General features: G+C 43.2%; 1 protein-coding gene across 2 annotated transcripts; it reads left to right on the top strand.

Annotated features, from left to right (window-relative positions):
* Positions 1 to 9242: 9242 nt before the first annotated feature.
* ppp2r2ca (protein phosphatase 2, regulatory subunit B, gamma a) lies at positions 9243 to 16198 on the top strand (the record flags this gene model as incomplete). 2 transcript variants are annotated; one of them, XM_080859089.1, is made up of 9 exons in its annotated part: positions 9243 to 9306; positions 10023 to 10120; positions 10696 to 10870; positions 11780 to 11892; positions 12269 to 12446; positions 13891 to 14055; positions 14647 to 14816; positions 15035 to 15126; positions 15907 to 16198. In XM_080859089.1, the coding sequence occupies 9 exons, from the start codon at positions 9243 to 9245 to the stop codon at positions 16196 to 16198; spliced, it is 1347 nt and encodes a 448-aa protein (XP_080715215.1). The 2 variants fall into 2 exon arrangements, with proteins under 2 accessions (XP_080715215.1, XP_080715214.1); XM_080859088.1 differs by having other exon boundaries at positions 10023 to 10144.
* Between the last annotated feature and the right edge of the window lie 846 nt (positions 16199 to 17044).

The raw sequence follows: 17044 nt of genomic DNA, 5'->3' as shown, positions 1-17044 counted from the left end.
CGTCAAGCAGAGCGTCAACTGTATCGCTCTCAATACCTTTACGAAACCCAAAGAACCGTGATTGAGCGCGCTGGCTCCACAGGGGTGAAAAGATCCACCCCGCGCTAGTGACAAATGTCTCTCCAATAACCCACCCTGCTGCGTCGCGTTGCGCTTCTTTTCCACTTGTAGAACTGTAAGAGGCTACAGAATCCGTCCTTGATTGGTAATCGCCTTCAGCAGACAGTGAACCTAACGACTCCGCGTGCAGACAGGGCATCGCGTCCCCCTGTCAAGGGGAATGGAATATGAAGTGCAGAACAACCGTTTGCAACCTGTTGTGAAAATTTGAACGACAGAGGAAAATAAATGAGAAGAATCGCAGGAAATCATACAGTGACTGAACTAATCTGCTCCGTTTGACATTTGATTCTTGGCGACCGATGATTAGCAGTTTAACAGTTGCGTAAAGGTAGGGTAATCCCCATCGGAGATTAGTGTCCCTGGCGTCTCCCAGAGCTTTTTACGTACGTCATATTCAAGTGAATAGATTATCGACTGGGGAGCCGCGTCAGAGAAGGCAAAGAAGGGAATTGCCTGGGGCCCCGAGGTGGAAGAGGGCCTAGAAGGACAGCCGATTACATTAGTTTACAGCAACAACAGTTCCATGAGAACCGCCTCGAAATATTTTTATCTAGTTCTGTAGACTGCAACGACATGTCGAAAAAAAACTTTCGGAGCCTCTTTACAATTATCTTGCTAAAACCTTATACTTAGGATACAATACGGCATTACCCCGAAACACACCTGTCATACACATACCACTGGAAACAATAGTGCAAGGGATAAGAGGAGAATGAAAATAATGGTTAGTGAGAATCTCGCCTACATTGTGGGCTTGGTTTGTGGGTTAGGAGGACCCCCTAAAAATGGCTCTAACATGTTTGTAGATCTGCCCCTCAGTGGTTTACCTCTCCTTACAGTAATTTTCCTTTTTATATATATAGTAACACGGCGCATCTCTTATCACAGACTGTTCCGGGCAGAATATACATTATGTTTTCACAGTTCGAATTTATCCAGTCGCCAGCTCTATATAAGTCTTCCACAGATGCTTGCTAATGCATTCTGCAGTGTATCGCTCTTAAAATATAGAAACAACTGTTACTCTAACTTTGCCAATTGTTTGATTGTTTCATTCACGTCCAAATAAAGGTATTTGGTAACTTGACTTTACCATCTTGACTTAAATGTTCTGTCAAAGTTTATGTTTAAAGTGTTTCTTTAAGTAGATACATTTAAGTTCACATACTATGTAAGCTACACCTGTTGAAACCAATGCAAAAAAAAAACCTACAATGAAATCATTCTTGGCTGTATTTAATTTGAAAGAGTTAGGACTCTGAAAAACGATTGAATGACTGGTGTATTAGACTGCTTTAGTTTAGCTCAGTTCCTAACAGGGCCGTGCAGAGACCTTTGGAGGGGCAGGTGCTCAAAGTTAAAAAGGGGGCACATGTAGCACGGATTTGTTAAAATGTATTTATCTAGGCCTTTTCTATAGCCTATGTCCACTGGTGTGACGGTCATTTCCACCAGTGTGACGCTGAGTTCATTTCACACTATAGGACAGTGTTATCACAAGGGATTGGTTTATACCCCCAGACACATTACAGTGTCTCCACAGCTGCCAACACACACACACACACACACACACACACACACACACACACACACACACACACACACACACACACACACACACACACATACACACACACACACACACACATACATCCATTTCACAAACAGGTGCATACTCATTAGGTTTTAAATGAGCGGGGGAACTATATGGGAACAAGGCCTTTAAACTATAATTTTACAGGCAGCAAGTACTGTAGACAGCTGTGATTCACTGTGAGTATGAAAGTTGTCAAAAGGGTGCAATGTTTATAGCCAATGTGGGTCCATTTCAACATACAATTTTCAATGAGTGAGATGGATGGAGAGAGAGGGAGGGAGTGAGAGATGGAGATAGTGAGAGAGGGAATGAGACAGATGGAGAGAGAGAGGGGGGGGGGGGGAGAGATCCTGCTCAAAACGGATTGCCTGCACTCAAACTGTTGCTTGCAAAATTGCCGTGTTTCAGTTTAAGTTGTCGCACTCAAATACACTGTTGCTATCAGAAATTCCCTGTGTTTCATTTTAAGTTCTCGCACTCGTTCTGCTCAAAGACTTCTGCTCGCTCTCGCTATCTGGCCCTCTCTCTCTCTCTCTGATTGATAAGAAAATAACGTTACCAAACTTCGCCAACCAATACAAAATCATGACGTGAAATGAACGAAAATGCTCTCAGATTTAAAGATCCCGCTCTATATTAAACGATACAAACTTCATACGTTGACAAGTTTATTTACGGGAGTTAGTCAACTATTTTTGGCTCATATTTGCATGCAGTCATTTAGCAGACGCTTTTGTTCAAAGCGACGTACAAGAGAGAGGCATATAAGTCCCTATAGCAAACTTTACACCGAGTTATTCCCGAGTCATCATGGCACATTTGGCATCACAAGGCTACTCGGCTTACCTAGAAAACGGGAGCTGTAGAGAAACTTATCCGAGGCGTCGGTCAGCAGGGCACGTCAGGGCACGTTGTGGATCATGTGACCGACCAAGGTAGATCTAAAATATTATCATTTCGTTAAATGTATTATTATTTTGGGCCGCACAGACGGTCTTTTCACACACAAATTAAATAAAATAATAATAAAAATAATAATAATAAAAAAACACTCTGACAAAAGGGCACTTTGGGCATCAAGGGCAAAAGGGGCAGGTGCTCAAGCCCCCTTAGCCCCCCCCTCTGCACGTGCCTGGTTCCTAACAAAAGCTCGCGCACAAAGATATATTTGTCGTATGATATTCCATAAAATAAACTAAATGAGTCATCAATGATTATTTGATGTCACAAACATTTGAATACTTTCATGAAATATACTACAGTTTATATAAGAGTTAGTTAGATATTAGTTAGTTGTGCAGAGAAACTTATCATCATTTTCAAAATGCATAATTCCATGATGATGAATCAAAATAGTAGCATCTTTAAAGTCCTATTGCATTTAAAAATGTGTTTTCTATGCACATGATTACATTTTGAATGAACAATTTAAAACCATTGACTATGATGAGGGTGTGACAAAGCCAGCCATATACAAACTCTTATATGTCTGAATACCAATCCTGGGAAGTAATTTATTATTACAGACAGCAACATTGCTAGCTTGTCAGAAATCTTGTCCCTGACTTATTCAAATTCAAATGAAATAACCTGCTGTGCATGCAAGTATGGTTTCTGGTCTCTCCTCAGCCATCTCATGAGTTCAACAGTGGCTATCTTCCATAAAGCTTGATTGGTGAATAACCTGGGCAGCAGTTGTTGTATGCAGAGTCTCTCCCATCTCAGCTGCTGAAGCTTGAAACTCCTTCAGAGTAGTCATAGTTGTCTTGGTGAACTCTCTCACTAGTCTCCTTCTTGCACGGTCATTTATTTATGGGAATGGCCCGCTCTAGTCAGATTTACACATGTGCCATAGTCCTTCCATTTCTTGATGATAGATTTAGCAGAATTCCAGGGTATTCTTCCCCTGACTTATAGTTTCAATAACCTTTTCTCTGAGTTGCTTGGAGTGATATTGGTCGTCATGGTGTAACAGTAGCCAGGAATACTAATGACCTAATACTGACCAGTGAATGGACCTTCCAGACACAGGTGTCATTATACTACAATCACTTGAGACACATTCACTGCACACTGATCCCCATTTCACTAATTGTGAGACTTCTATTGCACCAATTCAAATCTTTTGACATTTTTTGTGATTTTTTTTGTCAAAAAAGCCAACTAATATGACCATATTGATTTATAAAAGCAATAAAACGGTAAAACATCCAACAGGGTGAATACTTATGAAAGGCACTGTATGACTTTCACTGCTCTTTTTTCACTACTGTTAAAACCCTTTATCCGCCATCCAGGACTGGACCAGCTGTACATGTATCGAAAGAGTACTCAACACATAATGTAGAGCTCCTCTAAACTTGCATTTCACTACAATTATATCAGTGAACCATTCCACTAGTGACATGCAATGCAATCAAAGTATTCAGAAGCTGTTGGTTAGTTTACAACTGTTGTTTGTGAATGTTGTAACAATTTGGTCCTATGGCTAGCCATCTTTAGTGCCCCTCTCTCTCGTTTAAATAGCCTGTTGACAACTTGGCAGTTCTCCCACTGATGGTCAGAGCAGTGATACCATTCTAAAGGATGCTGGAAGGACGCTGCAGAGAAGCCCCACAGATGGGGCAAATGTTTGTGCCATAATTTTTAGTTCCTCTTGAGAAGTGTTCCGGTTTAGGGGTCAGTCGCAATCTCTCGAACCCCCTCAGTCAATGCATTGGCAGTGCAAATAGCTGTAATTACTTCATAGTGTAATCGGTTGGTTGCTCACACCTGGATAAGGTGTGAATAATAAAAGACTTTCAGGCCCTGTCCACATGGAACCTGGATTGCCTAAATACAGATTTTTTTTTGCCGGATGTGCCTTCCGTCCACACAAATCTGGAACCCGTGTTCACTTAATCCGGAACTTTTTGAATCCGGTCCCCAGAGTGGATACATTTCAAAAAGCCAGTGAATCGGGGTTCCCCGCTGCATTACTTTATAACAACAACAACATAAACTAAATTGATGTTAAGAAGCTGGTTAAGAAAGAGATGACATTAACAAGCCACACTTTCATCTATCACTGTTTAAACTATTTACAAAAGAGAATATTGTTCAAAACAGTGTTTTAAAAGTGTCAGCTATAGCCTTTATGAGCAAATCTGACCTGAAAGATTTTTATTATAGACAGGTTCAAAACGGTAACTTAACACAAACAAGGGTTATGGCAAAGTGTGCAGTTCTAATTAGTCCAGGTGGCCTTATACTGCCACATTTTCTCATTTTGGGTCCACACAAGGTTGGTTGTAGTGGTTTCTGCCAACATTACTGTTATGAATCATCTGTCATATTCATACACAGCGGTAGATAGTTTGAAATATTAAGGACACACATACCAGACCCTCAAGTCGATGTTCCGCAAATTTGTGGAAAACACAGGCCGAGACTGGGACAAGTGGTTGCCAATCCTTTTGTTTTTGTTTAGGGAGGTACCCCAAGCGTCAAGGTACCCCAAGCGTATGGGTGGCCGGTGAGGGGACCACTAGACCTACTGAAGGGCTTGTGGTATTGTGCCACATCAGAGTCCAACAGTCAAGCCATGTCCAGTGTGTGTTACAGATGCGAGGCAGACTGGCCAAGTACCACCGATCAGCTCAAAAACACCTCCAGGAGGCACAGCGCACTCAGAAACAGTAGTATGACCAGGATGCTCCCTCAGGGGAGTTCCGGCCAGGGCAAAAGGGCTGCTATTGCCCTCCTCGACCAGCAATCTGTTGGCCAAATGGCAAGGGCTGTACACCGCTCTGAGGAAGATGAGCCCAACAACATATGAGTCTCACCACCCAGACAAAGGTAAACCCTCTCAAACTTACCATGTTAATCTTATCAGGGCTCGACATGAGAGAGCGGACCTCAAGAAGAAGCATAGGCAGAGATCCCGGGGGGGACAGGGGGGGACACTTACCATAAAGTTGTTGTGTCCCCCCCAACATACATTGGAAATTTGTTTTAAAATATAGTAATATGAAATAAACGCACGACGACACAAGCTGCGCTTATTATAAACGTAAAACAATGTGCTTTTTAAGTGTGCTTGTTATACAACGATGTGCATTACAATGTATATAGCAATTGTTTGCATTGTTATCTGGTGAATTTTTGTTAAACTTTTTGACTTTTTGACACTTTGGGAAACCGGACCCAATAAAAAACACCTTGCACTGAAGTGCTATCTTTGGCTGTTGTCCATCATTTCGTCACATTAAAAGCCTATGTGACACTGTACTAGCAAGATTAGCCTTTTAATGAAACAGTAAGACGATCCTGGTGGACTACATCTAGTGGCCTCTTTGCAACCATACGTGGATTTGCCATTCTAGATATCAGAATGAAGCTTTAACAATGGCACAAAGGCAAAAGAAAATCTGTGTTTGAAGATATTTAACAATGAACAGTGAAGTGATAGCTAATACAGTTAAATAACATGGCTATAAAAGAGTGATTTCGCTTGTCATCCTATGAAAGGGAAATGAAGGAACCCATGACCTGTGATTGCTAGTGGTTGGTCACTTGTATGAGGAGGCAATGTGGCTCTGTCTCCCCTCTGTGTTTAAAGTATGTAATAGCAGTTACAATGCTAGGAGAGGTTTAATAATACACAGAACTGGAATAAAAGTGCTGAATTATTTTTTGATTTCATCCATTTGAAAGAGAATATTCTATGTTGTAGTCTTTATAACTTTGTGCATCTTCATTTGGTGATGGTATTGAGGTATGGAGATTTGGTATTGATCCATTCAGAAATCTTAGCTATCGACTTTTTTTAAGCCACTTAATACCTTCAGTCTAAACTGCTCCTGTTGGGCACTAAGATCTATCATTTGATAATCGATATGATATGAAGGGACTCTCAAATTCCCAGTGAATAGTAATGTTGTCTCCTGATGAAGTGCATATCTTTAGACTCTGAACCACTGCATATTCCAAAAGGAAGTGAATTTGTAAGTAATAATGTGTCTGTTCGCGCACGCTATTGGCTTTCATCCCAGCTTTCAGTCAATACAACACTGAATAATATCTTAGTTGAAGTCGTGGTTATGCCGACCTCAATTTCACCCTACAACTCACTGTGAGGTCTTGACTGCCCAACTTTTCAAGACATTGCAATGTAAAGCCTTGTGCACCCATTGAAAGTGCTATTCTTTAGTGCACAAGGCGATCTTTTTGATGACACTGAAGTCGATTTGCGTGCTCTGAAGTATTTTTGTGTTTAGTCTAGTATATGATGTATATGATTTTGTGTTTAGTCTAGTATAACTTTTGTGTTATCTCGCTTGATGCATCCGAACGCATACACAATCACAAACTAATTGTAAAGGGTTGATGAAGATGAGTCCATAAATAGCACAATTAAAGTGCAACGCAACTTCCTGTACGTGTCAGGTAGGCTACCAAATAGCAGGTGCTCCTACGTGGTTGCGCAAACTTGCGGCGGTATTTTTGCACTCAGATCAAGATGGCAAATCATAATATATAAACCGCAAAAAGCAATGGGATAATACTGGTGTACGTTGACATGGCTTGAGATAGTATTCAACGCGCCATTATACTATTTCAAGAAAGTGAAGTGAGTATTGGCTCGAGGTATACTAAGATATAGCCTACAACAAAAGTTGCACCGCATGATCAAGTCAGAAAGACTGTTAGAATATTCTGCGCTTAATTGCTGTTCAATTCTGGTATCGGTGCACGTCTGTAGCGCAGTGAAGTTTTAAGAGGCCTAAGCAATACAGATGTAAAGGTCAAGAGATGGTGTATTGACGACAGAAATATTTGTCCTGTTGCATAGTCATATACACAGTTATTTCAGCGTGTTCACAGTTATTGCAATGAATGTCTATTTCATACTGAAGAACAAAACTTTGTCACTGGGGAATATTCTGGATAAGCACCATTACACAGAACGTAACACCGCCAACAGGGGGCAGAAGTACACTATTGAGCTGCATTTGTATTGTTATACCACATTGATAACCATAGACTTATTCGTCTACCAAATTCCATCGCATTTGTCCAATTTAGGCCATCCGAATAATTTACGAATTTGCCGTATGTACATACTGAAAACAGAAATAAAAAAACAGAGTTTGTTTAAAGGCCATTGTACTGACACGTAGCAGTTATACCTGCTTTTATTTAATGGCCAATGACTGCATTTTATTTGTTACAGTAAAATCTAAAAATTATACTGCATGGACATAACATAATACCCACTGCCAGCTTTGGAGAGAATGCCTTCACCCTATTTTTGCTTGCAGTCATCTATATTTGAGATTGAGAGTGTTATATTAATACAGTCAGCTGCTTCCCCTTTGCTCTCTGCTCTCCTCCCCCCTGCTTGTCTACTCCTCTCCTATCCTCTCTTCCCATCTCACTCCCATTATCACCTGCAGTGGGAGGAGCTTGAGGAGCAGGCTGTGCCCTGACTGGCCGGGCAGGGAGGAGGCTGCTGTGACTGGGCTACTGCGCAGAAGCACCGCAGCAGCAGCAGTCCAGAAAAGACAAGCTGGCAGCATCCTCTCTATCTCTCTGTCTCTCTCTCCTCTTTCTCTCCCTCCCCCTTTTTTCCACCACTTTCTCTCTATCATTCCTTTCCACACGCTCTCACACACACATACACACGCACACACACACACGCTCTGTCGCTCTGCAGCAGCAGCAGGCTAGCGGACACACAGAGGCTGGTAGGTGGAGAGAAGGCCTTTCATTTTTCTCTCTCTCTCTCTCTTTCTCTCTCTCCCTCTCTCCCTCTCTCCCCTCGCTGTCTTTGCATTTCTGCCGCAGAGAGCAGCATCTCCATCTCCTCCGTTCTCCTTCAAGGACTACCGCACCCTACGAGCATCTCCTGTTTTTGCCGGCGGAGGAGGAACTGCTGCAGCAGCAAAAGGATTTTACCACACAGCGAGACGGACGGATGCATGGACACACTCACTCCGCTCACTCACACACACACACACACACACACACGCATACATCATCGCAACCTTTGCTGGAAGGCCTGCTCGCTTTGCGTTTTTTCCGTGGCTTGTTGCCGGGCAGTGTTGAGCTGAGCGGCGAGTGTCTTGTTTGATTAATGTGGAGGGTGTGAGAAGCGCTGAGCATGTGTGTGTGTGACCGGGTCTGAGTGTGTTTTTCGTGACGCCCGCGTGGGGGCACAGCATGGGTTTTAGGCGTCCTCTCAGGTCGGTCAGGCATTAGTGGGGTTCTGCCTCTTTTCATCCCCCTCTCATCGCCTTCCTCATTCTTCCTCCTCTTGGCGGGTGCTGCCCCCTGTTTGATCTCTCTTTGCCCTCCACACGCCTCCTGTTCTCCTCCACACCTCCGTATCCGTGGCTGGGCCCTTCCCTACCCCAGTATGCTGTGCGCCGGGCCCTTTTGCTAGGCCACAGCAGCATGGGCGAGGCTCCGGGGGGGCGAGGAAGTACGGATTGGACGGCTCACCTCCGGACGGGCGCGCTCGGGCACCCCGCCGCTTCCGATGGGTGAGGACGGCGAGAGCACCAAAATCAACCACAGCTTCCTCCGAGACTACGTCACCGAAGGTAAGGGCCAACATCCACGTGGCTGCCCTGAGCCGCCCTTAGAGTGACTCTAGGTAATGGAGCTCGATGATCGTTTGGTCCAGCTGGTCAGGGGGTCTCTGGGGTTTCTGTGTGTATTTGAGTGATGCCAGGAGAATGATGATGTACAGGTGTAGAGACAGGTAAGGGTTTGGAAAGGCCGAGTGAGTGTTGGGTTTTCAGAAATGCACTGGGCTTGAGAACTACTGTGATCTCTTTGAGGTCATGGACTGGATCCCGTCAGTTTGTTATATGATACTGATAACAGTGTGGCTGTTAGTGGGTATTTATAGATTTTATACACACATTGAAATAAAGAGTGACATTAACTTGAACAGTTAGTACTGTTTGACCGAGGCATAACTGCAAAAAAACACAATTCATTACTCAATCTTTTTCAGACACCCAATGAACTGTGTGTAAAATGTGTTATGATGTAGCATACTCATCTTGGAATTTATTTAATGTAAATGCAATTAAATCTGAAGAAAATGCTCTGGTCAGTTAACATTACCACTACAGCAGCAGAAAAGGTATGCATTATATGGGGAAAATGGGGCAAAAATAATCGTACATTTTGAAAATAAGCATGAATGAATGAATGAAGGAAACCATTGGACAACGTTTCAGAGGTGCTGTTCAAACTCTAATCTCAGCCTTCCTCCCTCCCCTCTTTCATCCTTCCTCCATACCCCCAGCTGATGTCATATCCACGGTGGAATTTAACCAGACGGGGGATCTGTTGGCGACGGGGGACAAGGGGGGGAGAGTGGTCATCTTCCAAAGAGAGACTCAGGTAAGCTATGGCTCCGGTTTGCTGGTAGCTCACATCATGGAAGTGTGGCTTTTTGAAGCTGGGTTTAAAGGGGCTGTGCATGATTATTTAGTTTGAAGCTGGGTTTAAAGGGGCCCTGCATGGTTATTTAGTTTGAAGGCTTGCAGCAGTGGTATAGATAAAAGTATTTGTATTCAAGGCTTCATTAATGGTTTGATGTGCAAATGTTTGTGTGGGTGTTGGTTTCACAAATATGACATTTGACACACTAGTGAATGTTACACATTATATTATATGTTAGATCCCTACTGGGAGATACTGGCCTTGCATGAGAGCATTTCATGCTCTTTCCTTGACATGGCGAGTCATTCTGTAATCAAATAGTTCACAGAATGGAACCATTTTGCGGCAAACCTTGAATTGCAGTGTAAATTATGTAGTCTCTCTCTGAAGTAATCAATCACTCCCTTTCTGTGTGTGTGTGTGTGTGTGTGTGTGTGTGTGTGTGTGTGTGTGTGTGTGTGTGTGTGTGTGTGTGTGTGTGTGTGTGTGTGTGTCTGTCTGTGTGTGTGTGTGTGCTGTGTAATTCTCCACAGACAAAAGGGGAGATTGAAGAGCTTGGTGAGTCAGGCGAGTATAACGTCTACAGCACCTTCCAGAGCCATGAGCCTGACTTCGACTACCTGAAGAGCTTGGAGATCGAGGAGAAGATCAACAAGATCCGCTGGCTGCCACAGCAAAATGCTGCACACTTCCTCCTCTCCACCAATGGTGAGGCATACAGCAGCCCTGTCTACCTTGTCTACAAAGTGTTAACATTATAGCACCCTGGTTACATTTTAATTATACCATGAAGGACGTTAACAAAGTACATAAGAATGCATAATGGCAATGATGCGCTTTACTAAGCATGAAACTACTCTACTTAAGCAGTATCTGGGTTTCCATCCAACCTTTTATTGCTAATTTTGACCATTCAAATAGGAAATCCTGATTTGAAACGCTTGAAATTTGCAAAAAATCTTCTAAACCGAATAAGAAATTAATTTGCAAGAGGGGGGTGGATTAAGTCCTGATTTGCATAGGATATAATACGATTAAGGCGGATGGAAATGGGTTTATTTGGATTGAATCACATTTTTTGAGATTTTATTATGGGTTGCCTTGACAACCTCAAGTTATTAATCCACAACTCCTTCCTTGATTAGGAATTTGCATAATTCAACAAATTGCACACAGACTCATTTTTTTTTTAGCAAATTTTCATAAATGTGCTTAAAGTATTTGAATGAGTTGGATGGAAAACCAGCTGTTGTGTGCTTAAAGTATGGCAGGAGGAGTAAAAGTTACAGATGTCATTACCCAAGCATATTCCTTTACCAAAATGGGAACAAAACCTTGTAAATATACAAGTTTTAAGCCTGGTATAGTTATCTTCAGGTTTAGTATCACACTATGTCCATGTACATTGGAGCTCATATTATTCTATTATGTTCAACATACTATGCTAGTTCAACATTAAGTTCAACATACTATGCTACAAGCTGTAGCATGCTTACTCTTTAATTAAGTAAGAGTACTACTCTTTAATTGAGTAAGAGTAAATAAGAGTAATGTCTCATGCCAGAGTTCAAATTGAGTTCAAAGATAAATGAGACCATAAAACTAACTGTGTTTCAGATAAGACTATAAAACTATGGAAGGTCAGCGAGCGAGACAAGAGGCCCGAGGGATACAACCTGAAGGACGAGGAGGGCAGGGTGAAAGACTTCTCTACGGTGACATCTCTACAGGTAAGGAAGCCTGAAGGGCTCCCAATGGTTGTGTAAAAGGGTGTATAAGGGGTGTGAGAAGTAAAAAGATATAGACAATAGCATTTAGTGTCTAAAAATGCAAATTAATGTCAACAATTATCAACATACCCAAGTGCCGTCACAATAGAACCCATAACAGACATAGTTTTAACCAACTGACCAAATTCTACTTAAGCTAACTAGAAGTACATTGTCTAAAAACATACTGACACCCCCTAATTGTATAGACACCGTTTCAATATGAGGATTCACTTCAGGCTTAAAATCCGCTAGCTCAGTTACTACATATACCCGTCATAGAGGCCCCGTCTTCCCACGATGGCATAACAGCAGATTCCCCGCCTGCTTGTCTCAGGTGCCCGTGCTGAAACCCACAGACCTTATGGTGGAGGTGCGGCCCAGACGCGTCTTCTCCAACGGCCACACCTACCACGTCAACTCCATCTCCGTCAACAGCGATGGAGAGACGTACCTGTCTGCCGACGACCTCAGGATCAACATGTGGCACCTGGGCATCACCGACCGCAGCTTCAGTATCCTTCAGCCATACGTGCACCCAGGAGCACACATACTGTCTCTACCTGTGTTTGTGTGTGTCCATGTGTGTGTATGTCTGTGTGGTCATGTGTATACAGATGTACCTGCGAATAAGCATGCTATATATATGTATATAAAGCATGTTAGATATAAATTAGATAGATAGATAAATAGATAGATAGATACTCTATGTATTCATACATATTGTTGTTATTATTCTGGCAGATGATTATTTTTATGTGATTATTGCTTATCTGTGTTTATATTTGGTTTATGAGTCAAATGTAAGCTAGCTATTGACAAATACATATTCATTTGAATCAGCCTTTATCTGGGTATGTCAGTACACTGCTACATGTGTGTATGGTTAAACAATGACATCACTCATATGAGGTCAAACCAGCTCCCTTACACACCTGAGGTCAAACTCACATGAGGTCAGACCAGCTGCATTACACAACTGAGGTCAAACTCCCATGAGGTCAAACCAGGTGCTGTTGTGTGAGTTTGGTTTTGGGTGTGGCAGATGATTTCACCGGCACATATTCATTCACATCTGTCATGTAACACATTTCTATATTAATAACACATTTATATATTTATAAATATATATATAAGCATCAGAATATCTGTTCACCTTTGTTTATTGGTGTTGGCTTTTTGCCCTGTCTGAAACATGTGTCAGTGAGCAGGGAGGCCAGACATGTGCTGTTCAGTGTGCTCCCCTGTACCAGCGTGCTGACCTAGAAATAGGGAGAAACATCTCTGGAAACATTTAAATAATTCACTAAGGGAACACTCTCCTCCAAAGCACGGGAGGCCGTCTCTAAAATAGACTGCTGCTGTTTGAGGGTATAAGTGCGTGTTTATGTGTGAGTTTGTTTGTTTATGTGCGTGTGTGTGGGAATGTGTGTGTGTGTGTCAGAGCGAGAGAGTATGTTCGAATATGCGTATTTATGATGTCTTGCTTTAAAAAGAATGTAATAGCCAAGAGATGAAATATCCTTCACAGTGTTTTAAATCTGAACTTTTTCCTAACTATACTGTAAACAATATAACTGTAAAATGCATCACTATAAATATTCAGTATCAATCTCTAGCAATTATTTCTGCCATCAGTAATTATTAGAAATAGGAAACACCATATTGAAGTAAAGATCTCAAAGTGATAGCATGCCCTTTTGTAATCTACTATAGAAAAACAGGGTTTAGATATACCGGCATGTTTTAATGATAGACTAATGAAATTCGTTTGAAGTAATTTTATATTATTATATATTATAATGTATTATATACCATACATTAAGAAGAAGCTCCAGCTTCAGGAAGTGCCACTGATTGAATGAAGCTGTTGCTGGTCTCTAGTGTGAGCAGTGTTCCTGCTGTTGGCTCCACTATCCACCGTACCAAGACTGCACCTTGACCCTGTGGCGTATTCAGACATCGTGGACATCAAGCCGGCCAACATGGAAGACTTGACGGAGGTGATCACGGCAGCGGAGTTCCACCCGAAGCACTGCCACCTGTTCGTCTACAGCAGCAGCAAGGGCACGCTGCGTCTCTGTGACATGAGGGCCTCGGCTCTCTGTGACAAACACTCCAAAAGTGAGCACAGGCCTCTAGCCAGGCTTAGACACCCTCCTGGACTGAAGAACACACCTCCAAATTCAGTGTCTTACCTATAGATTAAATACTAGGTCAAAATCCCTTTTCACAGACTACTTTACCCCCATACATTTGTGTGTATGTATGGTAGATTGAATGTATATCTATGTTTTATATCTCTGAATTGCAGTGTATGGATTAATCATCTTCCAATTCCAATTCTAATACCCATTCAATGACCAAAGAAGCATTGCAAATTCATTTTTCGGAGACTTCTACAAGGGTTCCCCATTACCACCTCGATCTGTGGTGTCTGCTGATCGTGTGTAACTGTTATGGGACTTACCGAAAGATCGATATGTGTATCTCTGTGTATCTGCATATGAAGTAAGGGATAATGTATAGAACGCAGGTCATTGTCGGGAAAATAAGCCCCGACAGGGCAAACAGCACCCCGACGCGAAGCTTTGCGTCGGGGTGCTGTTCGCCCTGTCGGGGCTTATTTTCCCGACAATGACCTGCGTTCTATACATTATCCCTTATTTTTTACTTATTCACCGCCTGCTACCTATTCTTTTATGTCATACGCAGTCTTTGAGGAGCCAGAGGACCCAGGCAACCGGTCCTTCTTCTCGGAGATCATCTCCTCTGTCTCGGACGTCAAATTCAGCCACAGCGGCCGCTACCTGCTCACCAGGGATTACCTCACTGTCAAAGTGTGGGACCTCCACATGGAGAAGGGTCCTATCGAGACCTACCAGGTACCTGTAATAAGCCATCAAACATCTAATCTTAAAGTAGGGTTCATCTAAACCTGGTATCTAAACCTGGTACCAAACTAGTCCAGGGCTATGGTAATTTGGTACAGACACACATACAAATATGCAAAACTACGCAACCATACCCATTATATCTCGTCCATAAATATGAAAACTAATCTCATTGTCTCCTCTCCTCTCCTCTCCTCTCCTCTCCCCAGGTGCACGAGTACCTGAGGAGTAAACTCTGCTCCCTGTATGAGAACGACTGCATCTTTGATAAGTTTGAGTGCGTGTGGAACAGCACCGACAGGTGAGTCTCACTCTCTAGCCACACATATGAGCAAGACCTCAATGCTCTGTTTTTTTCTCTGCTATCTTTTTTTTCAGTTTCCCCCATGCATTTGTGTATTTTCATTTCCTTTTCTCCACCATCTATATGATGTCATCTTACTCTTAGCAGTTTGGGACGTTTACTTTAGCCATCTCTTTCCTTTCCTCTTTCAGCCTCTCTCTTTTTTCTATCTCTCCATCTGGCTTCATCACTCCCCGCCCTGTCCCATTCTCCCCTCTCCTTTTCCTCCTTATGTTCCTTCAGTCTCTACATCTCTCTCCTCATCACCGCACTCCTCCCCCTCTTTTACTCCCATTCTCCCTCCTCTGTTCCCCGTTTGAATAGCTGCCACCTTTTCACCTTCACCCATATCCACCTTCTTCATTCTCCCCCTACAGCGATGTATTTATATAACAGCTGGTGAATTTATTCAGTTCAGTCATCGGCAGACAAATCATTCAAGAAATGTGTACTATAATGATGTCTAGCTGCTAGTCACAATTCTGTTCATATTTCATACCTAACTCTTACTGTGTATATCTTATTTATTCCCTTATTCCACTTTACATATGCACATACTCTGCACATTTATTGCTATTTTGCACTTCTGGTTGGATGCTAAACTGCATTTCGTTGTCTCAGTACTTGTACTCTGTGCAATGACAATACAGTTGAATCTAATCTAATCTAATCTAAAGTCACATGATTATGAGGTAGGCCTGATATACGACAATAATCTGTTATTCTTCTATTTCACAGTGTGATCATGACCGGTGCCTACAACAGCTTTTTCCGCATGTTTGACCGCGAGACCGGCCGGGGCGTGACGTTGGAGGCGTGGCGTGAAAGCAGCAAGCCGCGGGCGGTCCTGCGCACGCGCCGTGTCTACACCGGCGGCCGGCGGCGCCGCGGCGACGTGGGTGTCGACAGCCTGGACTTCACCAAGAAGATCCTGCATATGGCCTGGCACCCGGACGAGAACATCATTGCCATCGCCGCCACCAACAACCTCTACATTTTCCAGGACCGGGTGAACCCAGAGACTCAGTGACTAGCGTCTCCGAGCGCAGGGGAGGGAGGGGGAGGGGAGTGGGATGGGTAAGGGGGAGGGGAGCGGAGCGCGACTCAGTCTGCCTGCAGAAGCTCTCCCTTAATGAGTCTGTATGGCAGCAATCGAGGAGCCAAGGACATATACATGCAATGCAGTCACACATACAACGGTTAGCAGTTGGGCAAACTCCTACACACATGTATACATACACTCACTCATTCACCCGTGCACACATACATACACACACACACACACACATACATGCATACATTACAGCATTCCAGTGGATAAGGATCACACTGTACAGACTGGAATGATCTTGGATCAAAATGGGGGGGTGGGGGGGATAAATACTGGATTATAGTGGAATGTGTCGACTAGTTTGGTGTGACAGTGGAATTGTTCAGTGTCTGTCAAGAATGGACTACGCAGCTGTAGGGGCAGTCGCATTTGGTCAAAGACTCGTCGATTCGATCTGGTCCTTTGGTGAAGGTAGCGTTGCAAATGGTCGAGCTAGCTTTGGGTGATTGGTTGATTGATGGCACTGCTGACAAATCCCTGACATGGAATAAGGATCTTGTGGGGACCATTTCTCCCTCTCTCTCTCTTCTCTCTCTCTCTGTCTCTCTCTCTCTCTCTCTCTCTCTCGTACAGGGGGATGGGGGAGGTGCAGCTGGGACCTACTCCAAAAGCGAGTCTGATAGCCTCCCCTCCCCCCACGTACACCCCTGTTGTCTTGGTTACTGAACCTGCGCGCAGCAGTCTTCCTATCACGTGCTTCCCGAACCTTCCCACAATGCATTACTGCCAGCTACGCCTGCTGCTTCGCTTCAGGTGGAACGGCAG

The sequence above is a fragment of the Sprattus sprattus genome, assembly GCF_963457725.1.
Source record: "Sprattus sprattus genome assembly, chromosome: 20".
NCBI classification, from domain to species: Eukaryota; Metazoa; Chordata; class Actinopteri; order Clupeiformes; family Clupeidae; genus Sprattus; species Sprattus sprattus.
This window is presented reverse-complemented; position numbering and strand designations above follow the sequence as displayed.